Source organism: Buteo buteo, chromosome 2 (genome assembly GCF_964188355.1).
Source record: "Buteo buteo chromosome 2, bButBut1.hap1.1, whole genome shotgun sequence".
Lineage (NCBI taxonomy): Eukaryota > Metazoa > Chordata > Aves > Accipitriformes > Accipitridae > Buteo > Buteo buteo.
In genome coordinates this window covers 24,186,567-24,203,233 of record NC_134172.1, presented here as the reverse complement: position 1 = coordinate 24,203,233, position 16,667 = coordinate 24,186,567, and the positions used below count along the sequence as shown (strand labels likewise).

The following is a 16,667-nucleotide window of genomic DNA, read 5'->3' as shown; positions in this document are numbered from 1 at the left end:
TCTCTGTTTGTGTGCTCCCATAAAAATGCTAAATACAATTTAATACCCACAAAAATCCACAATTCTTACAGAAACCTTAATTTATTAGGTTCAAATTTATTTAGAATAAGATACAATCTAAAAATAGATTTGTATGTAAATACCCTTTACAGTCAGCTTATGTTTAAAAGATTTCACTGTCAGACTATACAATAAAGGAGTTAGTATTGCATTTTTCTCAACAGTTAGTTCATTAGCTACTGAAGAATTAGTTATTAGTGGGAATTATTTTGAGTATTCTAGATCCCGTATTTTTCTACCATTGCTTTTGCTTTAGAGATATAGGCATTCATGGCATCCTCCTTTGATAGACCTGCAAAGGAAAGTAGGAGTCATTATCTTTCCTCATTTGTCATCCTATAAACATGATTACATGATGTAAATTTAATGGGTGTAACACCTTTTTTCAGGTTCCATGCCTCCCATTTGGCTTTGCCTTTCAAATCTAGCATTCCTGGACATTCTGCCAAAATAAATGCATATCTTTAATTATCATGCAGATTTACATAACATTTGCTTGATTTCATCAAGATATGGGAGTAAATGTGAAGTATATATAGGAATACCAATATTAATATCTCCAACAGTAGCCTGTTTGTAGAATCCATATAGTTCCTTCAGTTCGTCATCAGTTGGTCTTGTTTTCAATTTTTTTACATCTTCTGCAGCACCATCAAAGTCATCCTGATGAAAGAAAAAGTGTTAGTTTTCCTCTGAAGGGGTGTGCTTTAAAGCATTAAGTATAGCACGCACGGTAGTATCATTAGATACTCTCAATTACTCATTTGGGTTTAGTGGGAAGTCTAGGCATTTTCCCATGAAAGAAGCTTAAAAAAACTCTAAGTTATTAGAAAGGGAACTAGGCCTACTTAGGTGATAGGATCAGCACTGCTAAAATAATTAAACCGCTTTTTTTCCAAGAGTTTTACATCTAAACCCTTGGAACCATTACAGACTGTGTAGTGTCAGGACATCTACAGATACATACATGCAAGCAGCCTTTACAATGAATGTAGTGTATATGCGTTTCACAGTCACACTGTGGGTATGAAGGCGTTCATTGAACTTTAAACCACAGCAGTAATCTTTGAATCCTTTTGGCCTTGACTGCATAGTGTTGATTCAAGCAGTGGAGCTTGAATACCCTCTGAGGGGTACTGCCCACCTCCCCTTCATCTTTGCTTCTCTGCTGGCAGTGCAGTAGGTGACCAAGAGTTGGCAGAGACATACCTCACAGAGGTGAGCAGTGCTGCTGCCAGGACCACCTTCAACACCCAACTCAAACACAGCGGAGCACAAGTATAAATCTATTCCTTTCATCATCATGCATCCCACATTCACATCAACCCAAGGCTACAGCCGTTATTCTCTCTATAGACTAGGTCTCAGGCTAGACTTCAGCATAGAGTCTGGAGTCCTGTTTCATGCCCAGGACATTTTGGAGACAGCTAGATTTTGTACAGTGACCACAGACCCACCAGCTCACTGCACTACTACAATGCAAAACAGATGCAGGCACTTTAATACACTATATGCTGGTTTCAATAATTATTTTAGCTTTTGAGCTGGATCTGCATTTGCAGAAGCACAGTATATCCTGCAAGATGTACTATTACACATATAATTAATATGTACAAAACCAGCCTACAACTTTGTGCTAAAATCAGCGAGGTATTCAGCAATGGTTTCAGCATGAGTGGTGTTTAAATAACATGAGCTCTGTTTAAATAACTGAGACCCTGGCATTACCTCAGCAGTCTGTACTAACTTCTTTAGACCACTTTGTCCTTTCTCTAGTTACAGGAAAGAATTTTCTTTTTTTTTATTTTAAATACGAAAACCTAATGCACATTTGTGTTCTTAATTGATGCCTTTCTCCTTGGCAGGTGACTGTGCTGGGTGGACTAGGTGATAGAAACAAGCAAGTACTCATGAGAGCTGCGTTCACTACCGCATTCTGTATTTAAAGAGAGATAAAGTACAAGAGAAAGGTTATTTCTGTATTTAAATTTAAGAAGGAGAAATGAAAAAGAGTTTAATTAGAGACTGATGCTCAAGTATCTTTCTTCAAAGAAAGGCCCCTTCATGGAATCACAAAACTACACATTCACTGATGTAAAGATACATCCTGCACAAACACCTGGCCACTCTCCCACCAAAAGAGTCACCTCTGCCTCCTGTGATGGAATTAACTTTTTTTTTTTTTTGGCCTGGAAATTTAGTTTGGCTAGTGAGTAAAGTTCCCAGATACAGACTTCTGAGGAATTTCTAACTTTCTGCAAAATTTTCATCTGCTATTTGAAACCCACAAAGAGAAAGCACAAGTCTTCTAGAAGTGCTCACCACAGGAGGCTGTACATCTGTAACACCAGAGTTGAAACAAGGAGCAGCAGGCAGACAGGTGTATTTAAAAGGGATTTTTTTAAAAAAAATAATGATGCGCGATTAAAAGGGTGTTCTAGCAAAGGAAGGCTCCCTGCAAGACAGCAATTCAAAATAAATCTTGAATCTTCTTTAAACTGCAGTTACAATTTCACAGAACATTAGATGTTCTAGAAGGGTTCATGATGATAATCCACGTCTCTAGTTCTGTCAGTTTACAGCACCCTTAAAAATGCAATGGAAGGAAAGCTCTTCAAACACAAATCCTGCAGTAGTGCAGATGCTTATTAACAAATAATCTTCCAACTCAGCAAGAACCGCAGTGTTTCCATAACTGACAAGCAGAAGTTTCCAGGAGATTCCCACCAAGGCCTCCCAGAACCAGCTAGGGTATTAAAACAGTCTTTATCAGTTTTAAGTTTGAGAAATGCTGCTGTTACGTGGAGATATTTTGAATATAATGACCCTTCATTCTTTACTCAGTACAATACTAAGAATTAGCCAGATTCCAAGTGCCCTTTGTCCACTTAAAGCTTTGAAACTTGGTCATTCGATAAAGTACACAATTTGGCAGAGATACCACATTAAATTCTAAATCAAGTGACTTCCAAACTACATTCTTAAATCTATAACTTTATAGACTGAAAACATGTAACTATGCTTATCCAGTTTGTTCCTGTTTTAATAAAAATAATTCTCAGTATTAATAAAATGCAACTATACCATAGAATCATAGAAAAACATGAAGTTTTAAGTCCAACTTTTTGTGTCTGATTTCTTTTAAGAACTTTTAAGACCTTTTAAGAACAACTAAACACTGTGGATTTTTTATTTTTTTTTAACCAACCAAATATTTGGGAGTGCTGCAAGACAAATACAGGATTTTTCTAGAACTAAAAACCAAAATGCCCAGAATGTTATACATAATTTAGATAAACCAAAATCCTATGCTCCAGACTACATATAAAAGCTGAATCAGTGATGTTGAAATGACCTTACAGCATCTCTCAGCATTTTTTTTTGTTTCCATGTTCTCTATTTTTTACTTTAAAAAAAAAATCAGCATTCTAGCAGGAATTAAACTGATCATGAAAACTATTTTAATTGGAGTAACTGGATTTAGTCAGCTTGGATCAGAATTAAAAATGGATTATATGGACAACAACAGCTCTTTTGCTTCTTTGTTCTGGATAAAGAAAATGTAAATATTTTCTTCTACAAAATTTAATGTCCGAAATATGAAACCTGATTATTTGTTTTCCTGAAAGGCTAGAGAAGTGGAGTACAAGCTTTCTCACCTCAGTTGAAAGAGCAAATTGTTAAACATTTCATAAAACCTCTTCTGTCCCAGTTCATCAAAGAGTTTAAGTAACATTTGAGGAGCTTGTTTGGCTCTGTTTTAAACACAAACACAATCTATTGTCACTCTGAGTTGCAGCTAAACCGAGTTTGGGGGGAAAAAAAAAAGTGGTCTACATGATAATAAGTCCTTGAATTTTCAGGCAGAAGTTGCAGTAATACACAACTACTGCGCAAATTACATACATGCAATATGAACAGGACCTGTTCTTTGCATTGAAGTTAAATTCAGCTTTTCTGACAGCTGCAAGCTCTCGGAGTCAATACCAACTTTCTCCTCTCTGATTGCAGAACTTGAGCACTCTTGACTAGGTCTCTCAAATACTTTGATACAGACAGTAATAGTTGCCCGATGTTCCCCTTAGAAGCCTGACAAAGTACAAATTCCACAGGTGGAACCCTACAAATAGTCACACTGGTAGAAGTAAATAAATCGTAGAAAGTCTATGGAGGGTCCCATTTTAAAAGTAGCCATGTTAGCAGCTCAATAATTTAAATTAAATATTAATAAAACCAAACATTTCCCAAAAACCACTTCAAGCATCATTAAAGCATCTAGTTATTACCAACTAACTAAGCCTAAGGATTTCCTCTGTTCTTTCCATAACTGTACCTTACCTCTGATCATCTTTTGCTTATTAATGGGAGGGACCCCTACCTCAAGAGGAGAACACGATACTTAATAGCAAACACTTTTCAGGATTGTATGAGGGTTAGGAGGTATACAATAGCATGCATAGAGTCCTCAACCTTCACAATATGTAGTGACCTTTTTGTACAGTTACGTTAGTATTGAGAGGCCTTTTCGAACCTGTATAGGGTGGCATTTTGTAGTCCGAAAGCAAGGATATATCTCCTCACTGCCATAAAACAAACATTTTGTAATTAACCTAAAGTAATAAGCTGTGTGGAGCAGCAGTTGTATCTTCTGACAACAAATATTTCTGACAAATTAGCTAAACAAAATAATTTCAGTTTGATTTAATGTTTTAAATTAGCAATAGTGACATTAAAGTTGATGTAGATTCAGTACTTATTTAGAAGAACTTAAGATGTGTATATTCATGAATGGATGGTTTTGGTGTCTTGCTGGTGGTGAAATATCTCAATGTATAGGTCAGGAGACACAGTTTTAGTATTTGCCACAAATTGCAAGTCAATTAATTTTTGTTCTTCTAAAACCCCTTTAAATTGCAGATGTTAAAAGGAAATAGTTAAATATAGAAACATTTTATGAACATAATTATACAAGAATGAAAATCTTTATATTTCAGGTCAAATCAGTAAATGATAAAACCTTTAGAAATCTTCTGTCAGCTGGCCAAGTTGCCATGATGCACACAGTAGTATGGTCTGATCCCTACAGAATTCCTGCTGCAAAATCTTTGTAACCATGGCTGGACTGCCATGGTTGCAATAGCTGCGGGTACAGACAGGTATTTCAGATAATTTAATTTCTTCTTTAAATACTGAATCTGCTAAATGGCAATTAAGTAAAGAATGGTACAAAGAAACTCCCGCTATTTACTCTGTAAGCTTTGGCATTAGAATTTCACTGGACTTTATGAAGTTTACAGCACAAGTTGTAATAGTATTTCCCTTAGGATCAGTTGTTAGGCTAATGTGAAAACTGTATATTCTCTACATCTACTTGTTATTGATGCCATAGAAGAAAAATCCATACAAACAAGAACACTGTAATCTCAAATCTGATTAAAGGGATCACTTCTTTCTCCAGAAATTAAAGCTTTGATAGCTTCTAGCTTAGGTGCAAACAAAACCATTTTAAATCATGCATCATTCAATCCTTGGCTTATCCTAGATGTTCAAATGAGAAGTATCTTTGGCCATAACAGAAAAAAACCAGTGCTTTAGTTATTAATCACAGTCCATAGTTCATGTGTGCTTCTTGTAAGCAATATAATAAAGTCCTCCCTGTGAGGAATTCCTAATATTTGTAATATTAATATTTGCTTTCATGAAAGCCTCACAATCTTTATTTTTCTTCTGGTGCGGTATTTTCTCTTTTTCTCCTTCTGTAGGGGAACTGTACCTGAATTTCCTACAACCACCTGAAATGCTTCAGCAAGTTCAGATGTTAAACTAATTTTTAATTTTTCACCAAAAGTTGCCAAGGGCCATAGAAAGTAAGTAAATATCACTACCCTTACTTTCAGAAGCAAAACTAGTGAGGTGAACACACATGCTTGAGGCCAGCAAGTCACCAACAGCGCAGGGAGAGAATTCAGGGCTTTGGGGCATGAGCGCACTGCCCTGTGCCTCAGTCACAGCATGGGCGCCTTCGGTCTGGGAGCAGGGGGGCGGATGGACACGTTGCTGTAAGGTAAACAGAAGTCTGAACTCACGGTACTTGTGAGACTGTTCGTACCACTTTCTACCTCACTATATACCTTGACAGATAGGTAGCTTATCCCTCCGTGAAAATAGGTCTGGTCCACTTTGTGCTTACTTCAGGGCAGGAGCAAGGACACGGGCACTTACTGCAGAGGAACTCACATGCTCTGAATTTACATTCCAGCTTACTCCAGTCACTCCAAACACGCCACGCTGCTGCTGTGCAGTGTTTCAGACACCACAGCATTAGGATACAAAGCAGTTTTGTACTCAGATACCAAAACTGTAGTCTAATTACACAAAACCACATGTCCACATATGCACTAGCAATAGTATTTTTAACAGATGTATAGCATTTATTATGGAGAAGTGCTCAATGAGGGGAAACAAAAATCAGCAATGCAACTAACTTATCACTGAATTAAAGACAGCATCCAAAAGAATCTGGAACTGTACATCTTTAACACTCCTAAAAGCAAAGCATTTACACTCAGACTGTTGGTAGAGATATATAAAAGGAATGTACATTTGCTTACAAAAATAAATGTGATGGCCCACCAGTCTTAAGGTTTCTTTTATAGGTAAAATTTTATTAAAATAAATATTTCATTCTTAATCCAAACACCAGTAATGTGACATTCTTCACTGTACCTATCACTGACTCCTACATCACAGACAACTCTTAATATTATCCATACATGTACAAACAAAAAGCAGCATTCATGCTCTGTTAACAGTAAGATTAAGAAGTGGTATCAATAATAAAACATAACTGAGTTGCCACAACTGATTAAAGTTTAAGTAAGTTTTATGTTCGTCTTTATACTGTGGACACTACTGCATGGGACCCTCTGTCAGCATTGATGTACAAGGACCATTCAAATCACTGTAAGTATTCCACATGCCTTGAATTGTTTTCTGATCTAAACTTCACAGTAAGAATGAACAGAAGCATTGTTAGACTTGTACAAGACAAAAGATAACTCAAATAAATTAAGAAAGGAAACCGTTAAGTTAAAAAGCTCCCTATCTTCATATACTTTTATTCTATTTGGATCTATAGGGAAGTACCACAATATAGTTTTAAAAATATGCAAATGCATATCTTACACAGCAAGAAATACACAGAAATGAAAATTAAATACTAAACATTTCTTTCTTCATCTCCCTCTAGCTAATCGTTGTGCACAGACTGTTGCTTAGGATTTGCTTGCTTACACAACATGCTTAGGAGCAGCCTATAAAAATATAATTTCCTTTTAATCATGTGCCGATAAAATTCCCTTTAACTCCTCAAATTAAAAGCATAAGTATGTATACAGACATAAACACATACACATGCATTAAAGATAAATGCACAAATCATCAGACTATTATCACATACTCCCTTTTTGCAAAGAAAAAAGCTTGAACAAATTCTTCATTTACAGCAGAGCATTTTACCAGTTTGCAAAACTTATAAATCTTTTACAGTCCCTCTGATGAAAACATTATTCATTTTGTCCTCATTCCCATACAGCTCGATTTAATGATTTTTTATGGATATGGATGGTAGCTGTCAACCAAAGTGACAGTGGATAGAAAACCTCTATAATGTCTAATGTGGAATGTGTAGGATATCATAATATTTCAACCACTGATTTTTATGTGAAAATGTAACTGTATACAGCAATGGAATGGCATATCATACAGCACTCAGCTCTTTCTAATAGTGATTTATGGCTCATTGCTAATCATCAGGCTAATAAATATATTTTCTAGAGTGAATTCAAGGCAGACTAAAACAAACTATAATTTCAGTGATCACTATTTGAACAAAGGCGGTGTTATGTTTGAGATTTGGCAATTCTGACCCCCTGAAGAAATAGGATTCTTCCTCTTAGCTATAAACCACCACAACGAAACCTCTGTGCCATTCGACATAATTGCAGCTCAGAAGAAAATTGCTGAGCTACTGGCAATACACTCCCTGCATCTAGGTCAGAGCATTATGTTGCTCACTCTTTGCAAAACACGCACACTAACCAAGCTGAGACAGACATTATAATGAGACCGGGATAAAAGGGCTTGCAGATCTTTAAGTGAAAGGGATAATAGAAAGCCTAATGAAGAAAAACAGCCTAATCCATCAGGGCATGGGCAAGACAAGGGAAGTATTCATAGTTTGCTACAAAGGCATGAGGCTAAAAGCCAGCAATGAAGATAATTTCCTGAAGAACTATTTAGATCTATAGTCAGAAAGAAGGTAGTAGGAAGCTCTCTCCAGCCAGAAGGTAGAAAGTAGAACCTTCCCTGCCAAAACACAAGCCCATCAAAATGTACCACTCCAAAGATGCGCACGACCTAAAAAAATACGCACAACTCCCTTAAAAATTATTCCTGCATCCCAAATGCACACATACCACTGCTTCAGTGTTAGAAGTCTCCCTCCTCCTTTTATAGCTCCAGGTAGCTAGCTAGATCCTAAAAAAATAAGTATGTACCTACCTTTCACTGCATTATCCAGTCCTAGCAAACTCAGATGCACTTGTAAAGAAAAATAATTCATGCGTGCTCTAAACAGGTAAGGTTTCAAAAAATTACATGACCCATGAATAGTTCAAAATAAGCAGCATGTCTCTCACCCTCCACTTGCGAAAAGTAATGCATTATTTAACCTCCAAAGGCTTAGGTAAATTTCACATGCCGCAAGGTAACCTTCATTTTGCAGTAATAATCCTTATGCTGAAGAAATACCGCTGTCTCTGACACAGCATTGCACAGATGGAGAGTGCAGCCCTCCCTCTCCTCTCCTTGCATCTCTGTCTCACCAGATGCAGAACTGCTTACCTGGAGAGTCATGATGCTGTGAGGATGCCCAAGGAATGGCCTTGCTCCTTCTCCGTCGGGGACACGGCGCTTCTGCCTCTCGGCTCCTGTGGCGCGAGCGTAGCAGCGGGGGCCGTGCTCCACGGAGGGCGTTGGGCTGGGTACGAGTGACCTCAGCTCGCCGGCCGCAGCAAAGCCACGCCAGGGCAGGACACGGGGCCTCGCCTCTCAGGACCTGCGGGGACAACTGAGTGGCTATGAATGCCAGGGAAGGGATGGCGGGGGCATTCAGCCCACACTAGATTCTTCAGAAAGCCTGAGGTCATTTCCATACCTCTGAGGATTAGGCCACCAGCCTGAGAGCAGAGACACAGCAAGATTTCCAAGCCATTTGTTTGAAAAAGGAATTTCTTGAGTGATTTGAACTGCAGCCCGCCCAGTTATTGCTACTGTTCCCTCTGCCACAGCCCCTGCCCGTGCCCATGCCCAGCCCTGCCTGGGACCTCACATCCTCCAGGTGCAACTCTGAAAAATATATGGGTCATCCCAGAGATAGCACACATGAGCAGTTAGTTACACGCACAAGATACATTGAGGATGTTGGTTTTTTCTTTGCTCTCCTAAATACAGAAAAAAAAGAAGAATATTAAATGAACTGATAAACTAGCCTACAACTGTAACCATTAAAGAAAAAAAATCCATCCCTGCTTATCTAGATCTTATCTAGATCAATTCATAAATTATTTATATTCACACCTGTATACATTTATATTCATCATTCCTTGAGCACGGTTTACTCACAATACTATGCTTCAGCATTTTTAAATCCACTGACTTCCATAAACCCACATAAAAAGAGGGTTTCCCCTCACGTCCAAGTTAAATTAAGTCAGGACTTAATGAGAAAACAAATGAAGTAAATTTCAGAATATAAAAGGATATAAAAAAAATTAAAACAACTCCATCAAGTCTCGTCTCCAACACCACGAAGCGACGATGCCGTTACTTTTCCTGGGGAAGCGCTGCTCTTTCAGGTGCGAGAGGCTGCGCCCAGCCATGTTGTGCACTGAAGCGAATACAGAAACTGAACGTGTCTGTAAGGATTTGTCAACGGCTCACGGCAGATTGTGGGAAACCCTGACGGTAACCAGTTCTTACCTGCCATCGTTACCCACAGAACACGAGGTACGCGCACTATGTGTCGCACAGCAAAGGGCTGCGAGAGCCGCCCCTGTGGCTGTACGGTCCCCGTGAAGCCCCTGCTGACTTGGCCATGATTTCATTCGATGACGTGCGACAGAGCAGACCTGCTATCGCCTATAAAGCAATTTACGGTAGCGCTCAACATGAGGACGCGCCAGCGCTAAACCCGCGGTGAGACCCGCCAACTGCAGGCTTCTAGCATCAGCACTTCAATGCCTCCTTCAGTCAGGCCGCAACGCGCCGTTTCTCCTCACGGGACTGCCCGCGGCAGCCCAGCAGCCGGCGGCCCGCCGGGGAGCCTGGCCCGCCCCTCAGCGCCCCTCTCGGCCCGCCCAGACACCCCAGCCGGGCCCCGGGGGCTCCGCTCCGAGCCCGGCGCTCCCGCCCCCGCGCCTCAGCCCGCCCCGGACGCGGGAGGACTCGCCGCGCCCCGCCGGGCGGCGGCGGCAGCGGCTGAGGGCGGCCGGAGGGGGGCGGTGGCGGCGGCTGTGGCGGCGGGGAGAGGCGGGCCGAGCTGAGGGGCGGAGCGGGGTCGCGCCGAGCGCCGGCGTGCTGCGACCGACGGCGTCGGCCCGGGGCGGCCGGCGGAGGCCGCGGCGGAGGTGGGGCTCGCTCGCCGCCGGCGGGAGCGGGGCGGTTGCGGCCCGGGCACTGCTGTCGGGCCGGGGAAGCCGGGCCGCCCCCGCGGCGGCAGTGGCAGTCTGGGCACTGCCCGCGGGGTGGCCAGGCGGTGAGGTGGCGCGGGGCCCGGGGAGGCGGGCGGAAGCCTCTGGCTGCGGGGCCCGCCGGTGCGTTCGCAGCGCGTTCTGCCGGGGCCGCCTTGTGACCCGCGTACCCTTCTTGTTGCCAGGAGCTGGCCGGAGGCGTTCACGGAGCGTTTTGGAGAGCGAGCCGCCGGAGGGGGGTTGCTGGCGGAGGTAAGCGTGGGCGCTGTTTCCCCGTTTCTCCCTTCCGCGGGAAGCGAGGGAGTCGTGACTGGTGCGAGGTGGGGGAGCCTCGTGTTTCTGGCTTTTTTTGCCTCGTTGCTTTGTTTCCTGTTCCTGCGTGCATGTTTTCCTCAGTAGGGCCTGTTTTGAAAAGAAAAATGCAATCTTTCAGCTGTGAAATCTCTCGTGTTGTGCTGCTTTCTCATATACAAGTCTGTTGCTTGACTGTGCTGGATACGCCCCGTAAAAGGTCATCAGAGCATCCCTAATTGCAAGCTTTTAAAAACGATAACCCGGAACTCTTTTTTTTTTTTTTTTTTTTTTTTTTAAAACCTATCATAAGCTTCCATTTCTCACTCAGTCACACATAAGATTTCTAGTGGTCATTTCCATTCTTTAGGTGTTTCCACTTTTTGGTTGTTGCCACTGTGATGGTAAGCAAAAGGGATCAGATAACCGCATGGACAATATCTCTGTAAAGGTCTAATAAAACAAGTCAGCAGATCTTGCATCTCTGATGCAGCCATTGTGGGTGCTTGGGAGCAGAGGGGAATTGCAGCCCTGCCCTCCCCAGACAGTTTCTCCAGTTCCCAGTGTCTGGAGGCAGACAACGGGGCTGGGTCACCCGTTGCCTGGGTCGCCCTGCAGGGCATTTCATAGGCTCTTCTGAGAGTACCAAGAGAGGGACACAGTGCTTTGTTGTATTTTGAAATACTTACTCAGTTTTACTGTTCTTTGAAAACTACTTATGTGTTTTTGACTCTCATTATGGATAACAGCTTCGCAGTTCACATTGCATTGATACAACTCTGTTGAATGCATTTCCCCTACTGGGTTCCAGATGAGGGTTTAACTGAAGGAAAATCCCTCCAGCTAGATGCTACCTTATGGCAGTACACACTGCTGGGGGAATTTCAGTGAAGATGGGGTTTAGGTTTTTGTTTGTTTTTTTTTTTATATCAAGGTAGCTTACTACCAGTACACAGAGAACTGATATGACTAGCAGAATGGTATTTTGTGAATGTCTAAAGGCTGCCATTCAAGAGATGTATGTAGATGCTATCCCTATGCCTACTTTGGTAACTAGGAAACCTAGGAGAGAGTCATGTCCTATTTCTCCCGATTTGAAACCTGAGCTGCTCTTACTCTGTAAGCTTGGCTGTGCAACAATGAAGATACCCCTAGTTTAGCAAGGAGATGGTGAGTAGTAACCCAAACAGGAGTATGGGGACTTACTGAGTTACCAGGGCCTGTAATCAGGCCTGCCTTCATGTCTTCACTGTTACTCTGGACTAGATCAATCAGAGCTAGAACAATTACACTTTCTCTGCTCCTGTTTCATTTTTCTCATCCCTAGAGGTGTGGTCTAGGTGACACAAGAGTAAAAGACCCCTTCTGAACTTTATGGGGGCCTGTAGAGGATAGCCTTCCTTCACTGAAAACATAATAATAGAGCTTGCAGATTTCTATCATACCTTCTAAATGCAGACAAACACAAGACACAGATTAAAGAATGAAAAGGCAAATTAAAGTTTTAAAAATCCTTAATAAATTCAGGAACTTGGAGCTTGTTTCATGTTGTGATTCTGCTTTATTTTTTCATGTTATAATACTGCTACAATGCAGCTGCGCAACAGTGAAAACTGAGTGGTCCTTCAGCTTGTGGTTCTGGAGGGCTTTTGGTTTTTAAAATCTGTAATACCTCCACCTGCTTTCATTCAGCTTCAGAAGGGTCTCTTGTCACTGGTGTTGCCTTGCTGTCCAGTCTGCTGGGTTTTATTTATTTAAAAAAAAAAAAAGGCAGCACAGCATGTTCCTTGTGGAAGATTTGTTAAGGATTAGCACTGAGCTGCTAATGAGAGGAGGGTGATAGTTGCCAGCATCAGTTTGATGTGTGATGTTTCTCTTCTGCATTCCCAAGAGAAACTTCTGGTAATGATGTCCACAGCAAACAGTACAGTAGCGTTTACCTCTTTCTTCCCTTCACAGCTAGGGTGGCAAAACACAAAAGAACCTCAGCATGTCTGTAATTCAGCAAGGGACGGCAACACTTCGTAAAGCAAAGAAGATCACTGTAAAAACATGTCTAGATAACCCCTTTGTTTTTCAGTGGAAAACCATAGATGGAGAAGATATGCATTTTATACTGCAGACTTTAGAAGAAAGGATTAAACATATTGGACTTAAAAAGATTGAGACTCCAAGAAAGAAAAAACGTTCCCTTACAAAAAAACAAATGGAAAGAAGGTGTGATGCTAGCACCAATGAACTCCCTAAAGAGGAGGAAACAGAAGGCCATCTACAAAAACCAGGATGGACTGACATAAGTGTCAGAAGACAGCTTGCTATTGGAGTTAACGAAGTTACAAAAGCATTGGAAAAAAATGAACTACTTCTCTTGCTGGTGTGCAAGTCTGCAAAACCTGCCATGATCACATCACACCTGATTCAGCTGAGTGCAAGTCGAGCCACACCAGCAGGCCAGGTTCCCCGTCTCAGTGAAACAGTTGCACCACTTCTTGGCTTAACATCCATTTTAGCACTAGGCTTTAAAAAGCAGTCTGATAAATTTACTGACGCAATAGAAGCAATAATTCCAAAGATACCAGCTTTGGAAGTGCCGTGGTTTCAGTACAAAACTGAAGAATCGGTGGCTTATGCACATACAGATTCTTCAGAAAATCAGGAACCCGAGCAGCTTGCAGAGGCGCTGGGGGATGAGCTCACAAGCCAGAAACGGAAGCGTACAGAAAGCAATCAGCTCGATCTTTCAAATGTAATTTTGCAGCCTTTGAAAATCAAAAAACTTGTTCCAAATCCAAATAAGATAAAGAAACCACCCCGCAAAAAGAAAAAAACTTTTTCAGCGTAACTGATTTTAGTTTAGTTCTTCATAATAAACTGATTTTTTTAATGCAGTATGGAGTACAGCTCTAACTGAGCTATTTGTTAGGCTTTACAGTGTAAAGCGCTTGAATACAAGGTGAACTTTATGTTGCATTCAGTTGAGGTACTTTCTGCTTTAATAAAGAATATTGCTCAAACTTGGGTGCGAGTCTTTATCTGGGGGTAAATATTTCATTTGCAGAGTCTTCACTTTACAGAGTTAAAACTGGTAATGAATATGCTGAAGTAATTTAAGACATAATAAGTACATCTTTGGAATTAATGGAAGGCATTAAACATGTTTACACAGATGAATGCGCTTCAAGCAAAACAGCTTTGGGTCAAATATTATTCAAACAAATCAATACCAAAAGTGAAAGTTTTTATTTAAACAAAGGTCCATATCAGTATAACTTTTAAAGCTGGTTCAATGCTTGTTTCAAGTAAACAGCTGTAAAAGCACAGGCAGACTTCCCTTTTGAACTTTCATAGTTTGCTCTGCTGAACAATAAACTTGTTTTGGTCAAGAATGTGTGCAGACTTGGGTTCCATCTAGTACCTGGTGTCCAATATGCTGAAGGAAAAGCTTTATTTTCAAATACAGAACACAACCAAATTACCACTGCTGCATTTTGAAAAAAAAGACTTCTGTATGCAAACTATGAACACATCCTGTGAGAAAATGTAAACTAACCTAAACTCAATTTGATTTCTAAACGGAGTCTAAAATTATTTCCCAGGAAATTGAGATAAGCCATATACTGTTGTATATAAAGTAGATGACAGCTATAACTGCTACGAGATTGAAAACATACCACATAACTTTTGAGTTTCCTTTAGTTTTACTGGGGACTATGAACAGTTTCCTAACGAGACAGTTCTGTTGTAGCAAGGAAAGAGAATAGTGCTGCAATTCAGACAACCAAAATCAACAGCCTAGGAGTTTACTTGGTGCTGTGTATTTTAAGCAAAAGTCAGTATGGTACTGTAGAAGAAAGCATAAAGTACCTTAATTGAATTACTTTGTTGTTTCTTAAAGATGATGGAATTTACTCCTCATAGTTTTCAGAGAGCTGCTAATCTGTATTTTGGATTTATTTAGATGTGACTTCAGTTCATGATAGCAACTACAGAGAGGCAGTAGCAATGATTCTTTAGTCATGATGCTCCCTGAAGTTTAAACAAGACTAAGACATTTAATGCCAAAATTTTTGCCCTCCCTGGCTGAGGGTGGCAAGAAAAGGTGAGGGGGTTTTTGCCTTGCTTTGTAGTCTTTCATACATGTCTTTTGTTCTGGGTTTTTGGATGGATAAAACTTTGAAGGCATGCTAGCACTTGGGTATTTAATTCTCATGCTGGCTAACTAACATTTAAATCTGAGCCTTTAAGCAGGGCATGAGGATTAGCTTTGGTAAAGAACATAAGCGCACCACTTTGCTGCCTGCCCAGGTCTAGAACTCTCTTCAGGGATTTGTGTCACCTCCACAGGTGATAGAAAGTTACTCTGGGAAAGAAACTCTAGATGTTTCAAAAGACTGGTGTGAAAGGTGGCTTGCCAATCTTTGTGAAACCATCTCTTAGGTTTTGAGGAGCAAGCCTAATGCCCAGACAGGTTCGACTTTGGAAACAACAGAAGACCCTCTCCTATTGAGCTGCTGACAGTGGCACCCACATGGATAATAACCTTTCATTAAGTACCTGCTTAGGAAGCGAGAGTGAGTTGCTACAATTTCCACCTCCTGAGTAACTCTCACTGCGTGGGTGCGGGCTGGGACACACCTTCAAGATTCACATCCTCTTGCTGCTATGATACTTCAGCAAAGCCCGTGGGCTGAAGAGCATGGCTAGCCAAAAGGTTTGAGCACTCAACAGGGACAGAAAAGACCATGCTGGATTACACAGCTGTTGGGTAACACACAGGTTCATGAACAGAATTCTCCAGGAACTGCCCCAACACTCAGGCTCAGATGCCCGCTTCCCTCATGCTCTCTGGCCTCCTAAGTTTTCTCTCTCAGCTACAGTCCTGCACAGCTTCTACAGGAGCATGGCTCTGCCCAACCTCCCCTCAGTTAACATGCAGCATGAGCCAGAAAATGAGACAGAGAAGTTTACCACTCAGATTTAGACACAAATGGCACTGTTTTCCCAGAAGACAGGACAAGAGTGGCTACACTCCTTCATGTGCAATTACCCCAAGATTAGGGCAGAAAGCCAGGCTGCAGGAAATCCAGGTTCAAGTCTTGTCTTCTACCTGGACGTATTTGGTCCCATCATGGTCTCAATGCTTCTCCAAACAATAGTACTGGGGAGGATTTGCCTTCCAATTTCAAAGAAGAGAGGAGAGGAGAAAAGAAAGTGTCTGCCTACCATTTCTTCCACTTGCATTTTTTTGTGGGGAGAGAGGGCAAAGAACATGTGCGTATCTTTCACCTGGCATTCAAGACCACCCATCTGGATTAGGGAGAGCTAGGCCGTGATAATTTCTTAGCAAGGAAGTAGCTTAGCCACGAGGACAGAGCTATGCCCTGCTGTGCCACTTCACGTTAGGCAGCAACTCAGTGAGGATTGCCAAGGCTCTGCCTTTAGAGCTGAAGCAGAATGCACCGAGCCCCTTGGTGAACCACCTCCTCATCCCAGCAGGCTCCACTGCAAATGCCCAGCCAGGGAGGCACCTTCCTGCCTTTTGGGAATTAAGAACTTAAGTCTTCG

At 41.4% G+C, this 16,667-nt stretch overlaps 3 protein-coding genes across 10 annotated transcripts in view; 1 reads left to right on the top strand and 2 right to left on the bottom strand.

Moving 5' to 3' along the window:
* Nucleotides 1–93: 93 nt before the first annotated feature.
* ACBD7 (acyl-CoA binding domain containing 7) lies at nucleotides 94–10,541 on the bottom strand. Of its 8 annotated transcripts, XM_075048658.1 has the most exons (7): nucleotides 10,102–10,541; nucleotides 9,745–10,009; nucleotides 9,278–9,299; nucleotides 8,965–9,178; nucleotides 606–723; nucleotides 440–502; nucleotides 94–352 (listed from the first exon to the last, which is right to left on the bottom strand). In XM_075048658.1, the coding sequence occupies exons 4-7, from the start codon at nucleotides 8,974–8,976 to the stop codon at nucleotides 279–281; spliced, it is 267 nt and encodes an 88-aa protein (XP_074904759.1). In that variant the 5' UTR covers nucleotides 8,977–9,178; nucleotides 9,278–9,299; nucleotides 9,745–10,009; nucleotides 10,102–10,541; the 3' UTR covers nucleotides 94–278. The 8 variants fall into 8 exon arrangements, with proteins under 8 accessions (XP_074904759.1, XP_074904744.1, XP_074904751.1 ...); XM_075048643.1 differs by having other exon boundaries at nucleotides 9,278–10,027; XM_075048650.1 differs by having other exon boundaries at nucleotides 8,965–9,198; nucleotides 9,278–10,009.
* Nucleotides 10,542–10,688: 147 nt separating this feature from the next.
* Nucleotides 10,689–14,132, top strand: RPP38 (ribonuclease P/MRP subunit p38). Its single transcript, XM_075048609.1, has 3 exons — nucleotides 10,689–10,748; nucleotides 10,997–11,063; nucleotides 13,062–14,132. The coding sequence occupies exon 3, from the start codon at nucleotides 13,093–13,095 to the stop codon at nucleotides 13,942–13,944; it is 852 nt and encodes a 283-aa protein (XP_074904710.1). The 5' UTR covers nucleotides 10,689–10,748; nucleotides 10,997–11,063; nucleotides 13,062–13,092; the 3' UTR covers nucleotides 13,945–14,132.
* Nucleotides 12,445–16,667, bottom strand: part of NMT2 (N-myristoyltransferase 2) — a 40,640-nt gene continuing 36,417 nt past the window's right edge. Inside the window, exon 12 of the mRNA XM_075048596.1 lies at nucleotides 12,445–13,061. Within this exon, the coding sequence (XP_074904697.1) occupies nucleotides 13,056–13,061 (6 nt within the window). The 3' untranslated portion in view covers nucleotides 12,445–13,055. The remainder of the gene's footprint in view (nucleotides 13,062–16,667) is intronic.

Bases quoted from the DNA above. Each gene is read 5' to 3' on its own strand.
- RPP38 (XM_075048609.1), top strand. From the start codon at position 13,093: ATGTCTGTAATTCAGCAAGGGACGGCAACACTTCGTAAAGCAAAGAAG.
- ACBD7 (XM_075048643.1), bottom strand. The intron at 503-605 runs GTATTCCTATAT...TTATTTTGGCAG, and splicing joins TGTTGGAGATATTAATATTG to AATGTCCAGGAATGCTAGAT. The intron at 353-439 runs GTGTTACACCCA...TTTCCTTTGCAG, and splicing joins GGCATGGAACCTGAAAAAAG to GTCTATCAAAGGAGGATGCC.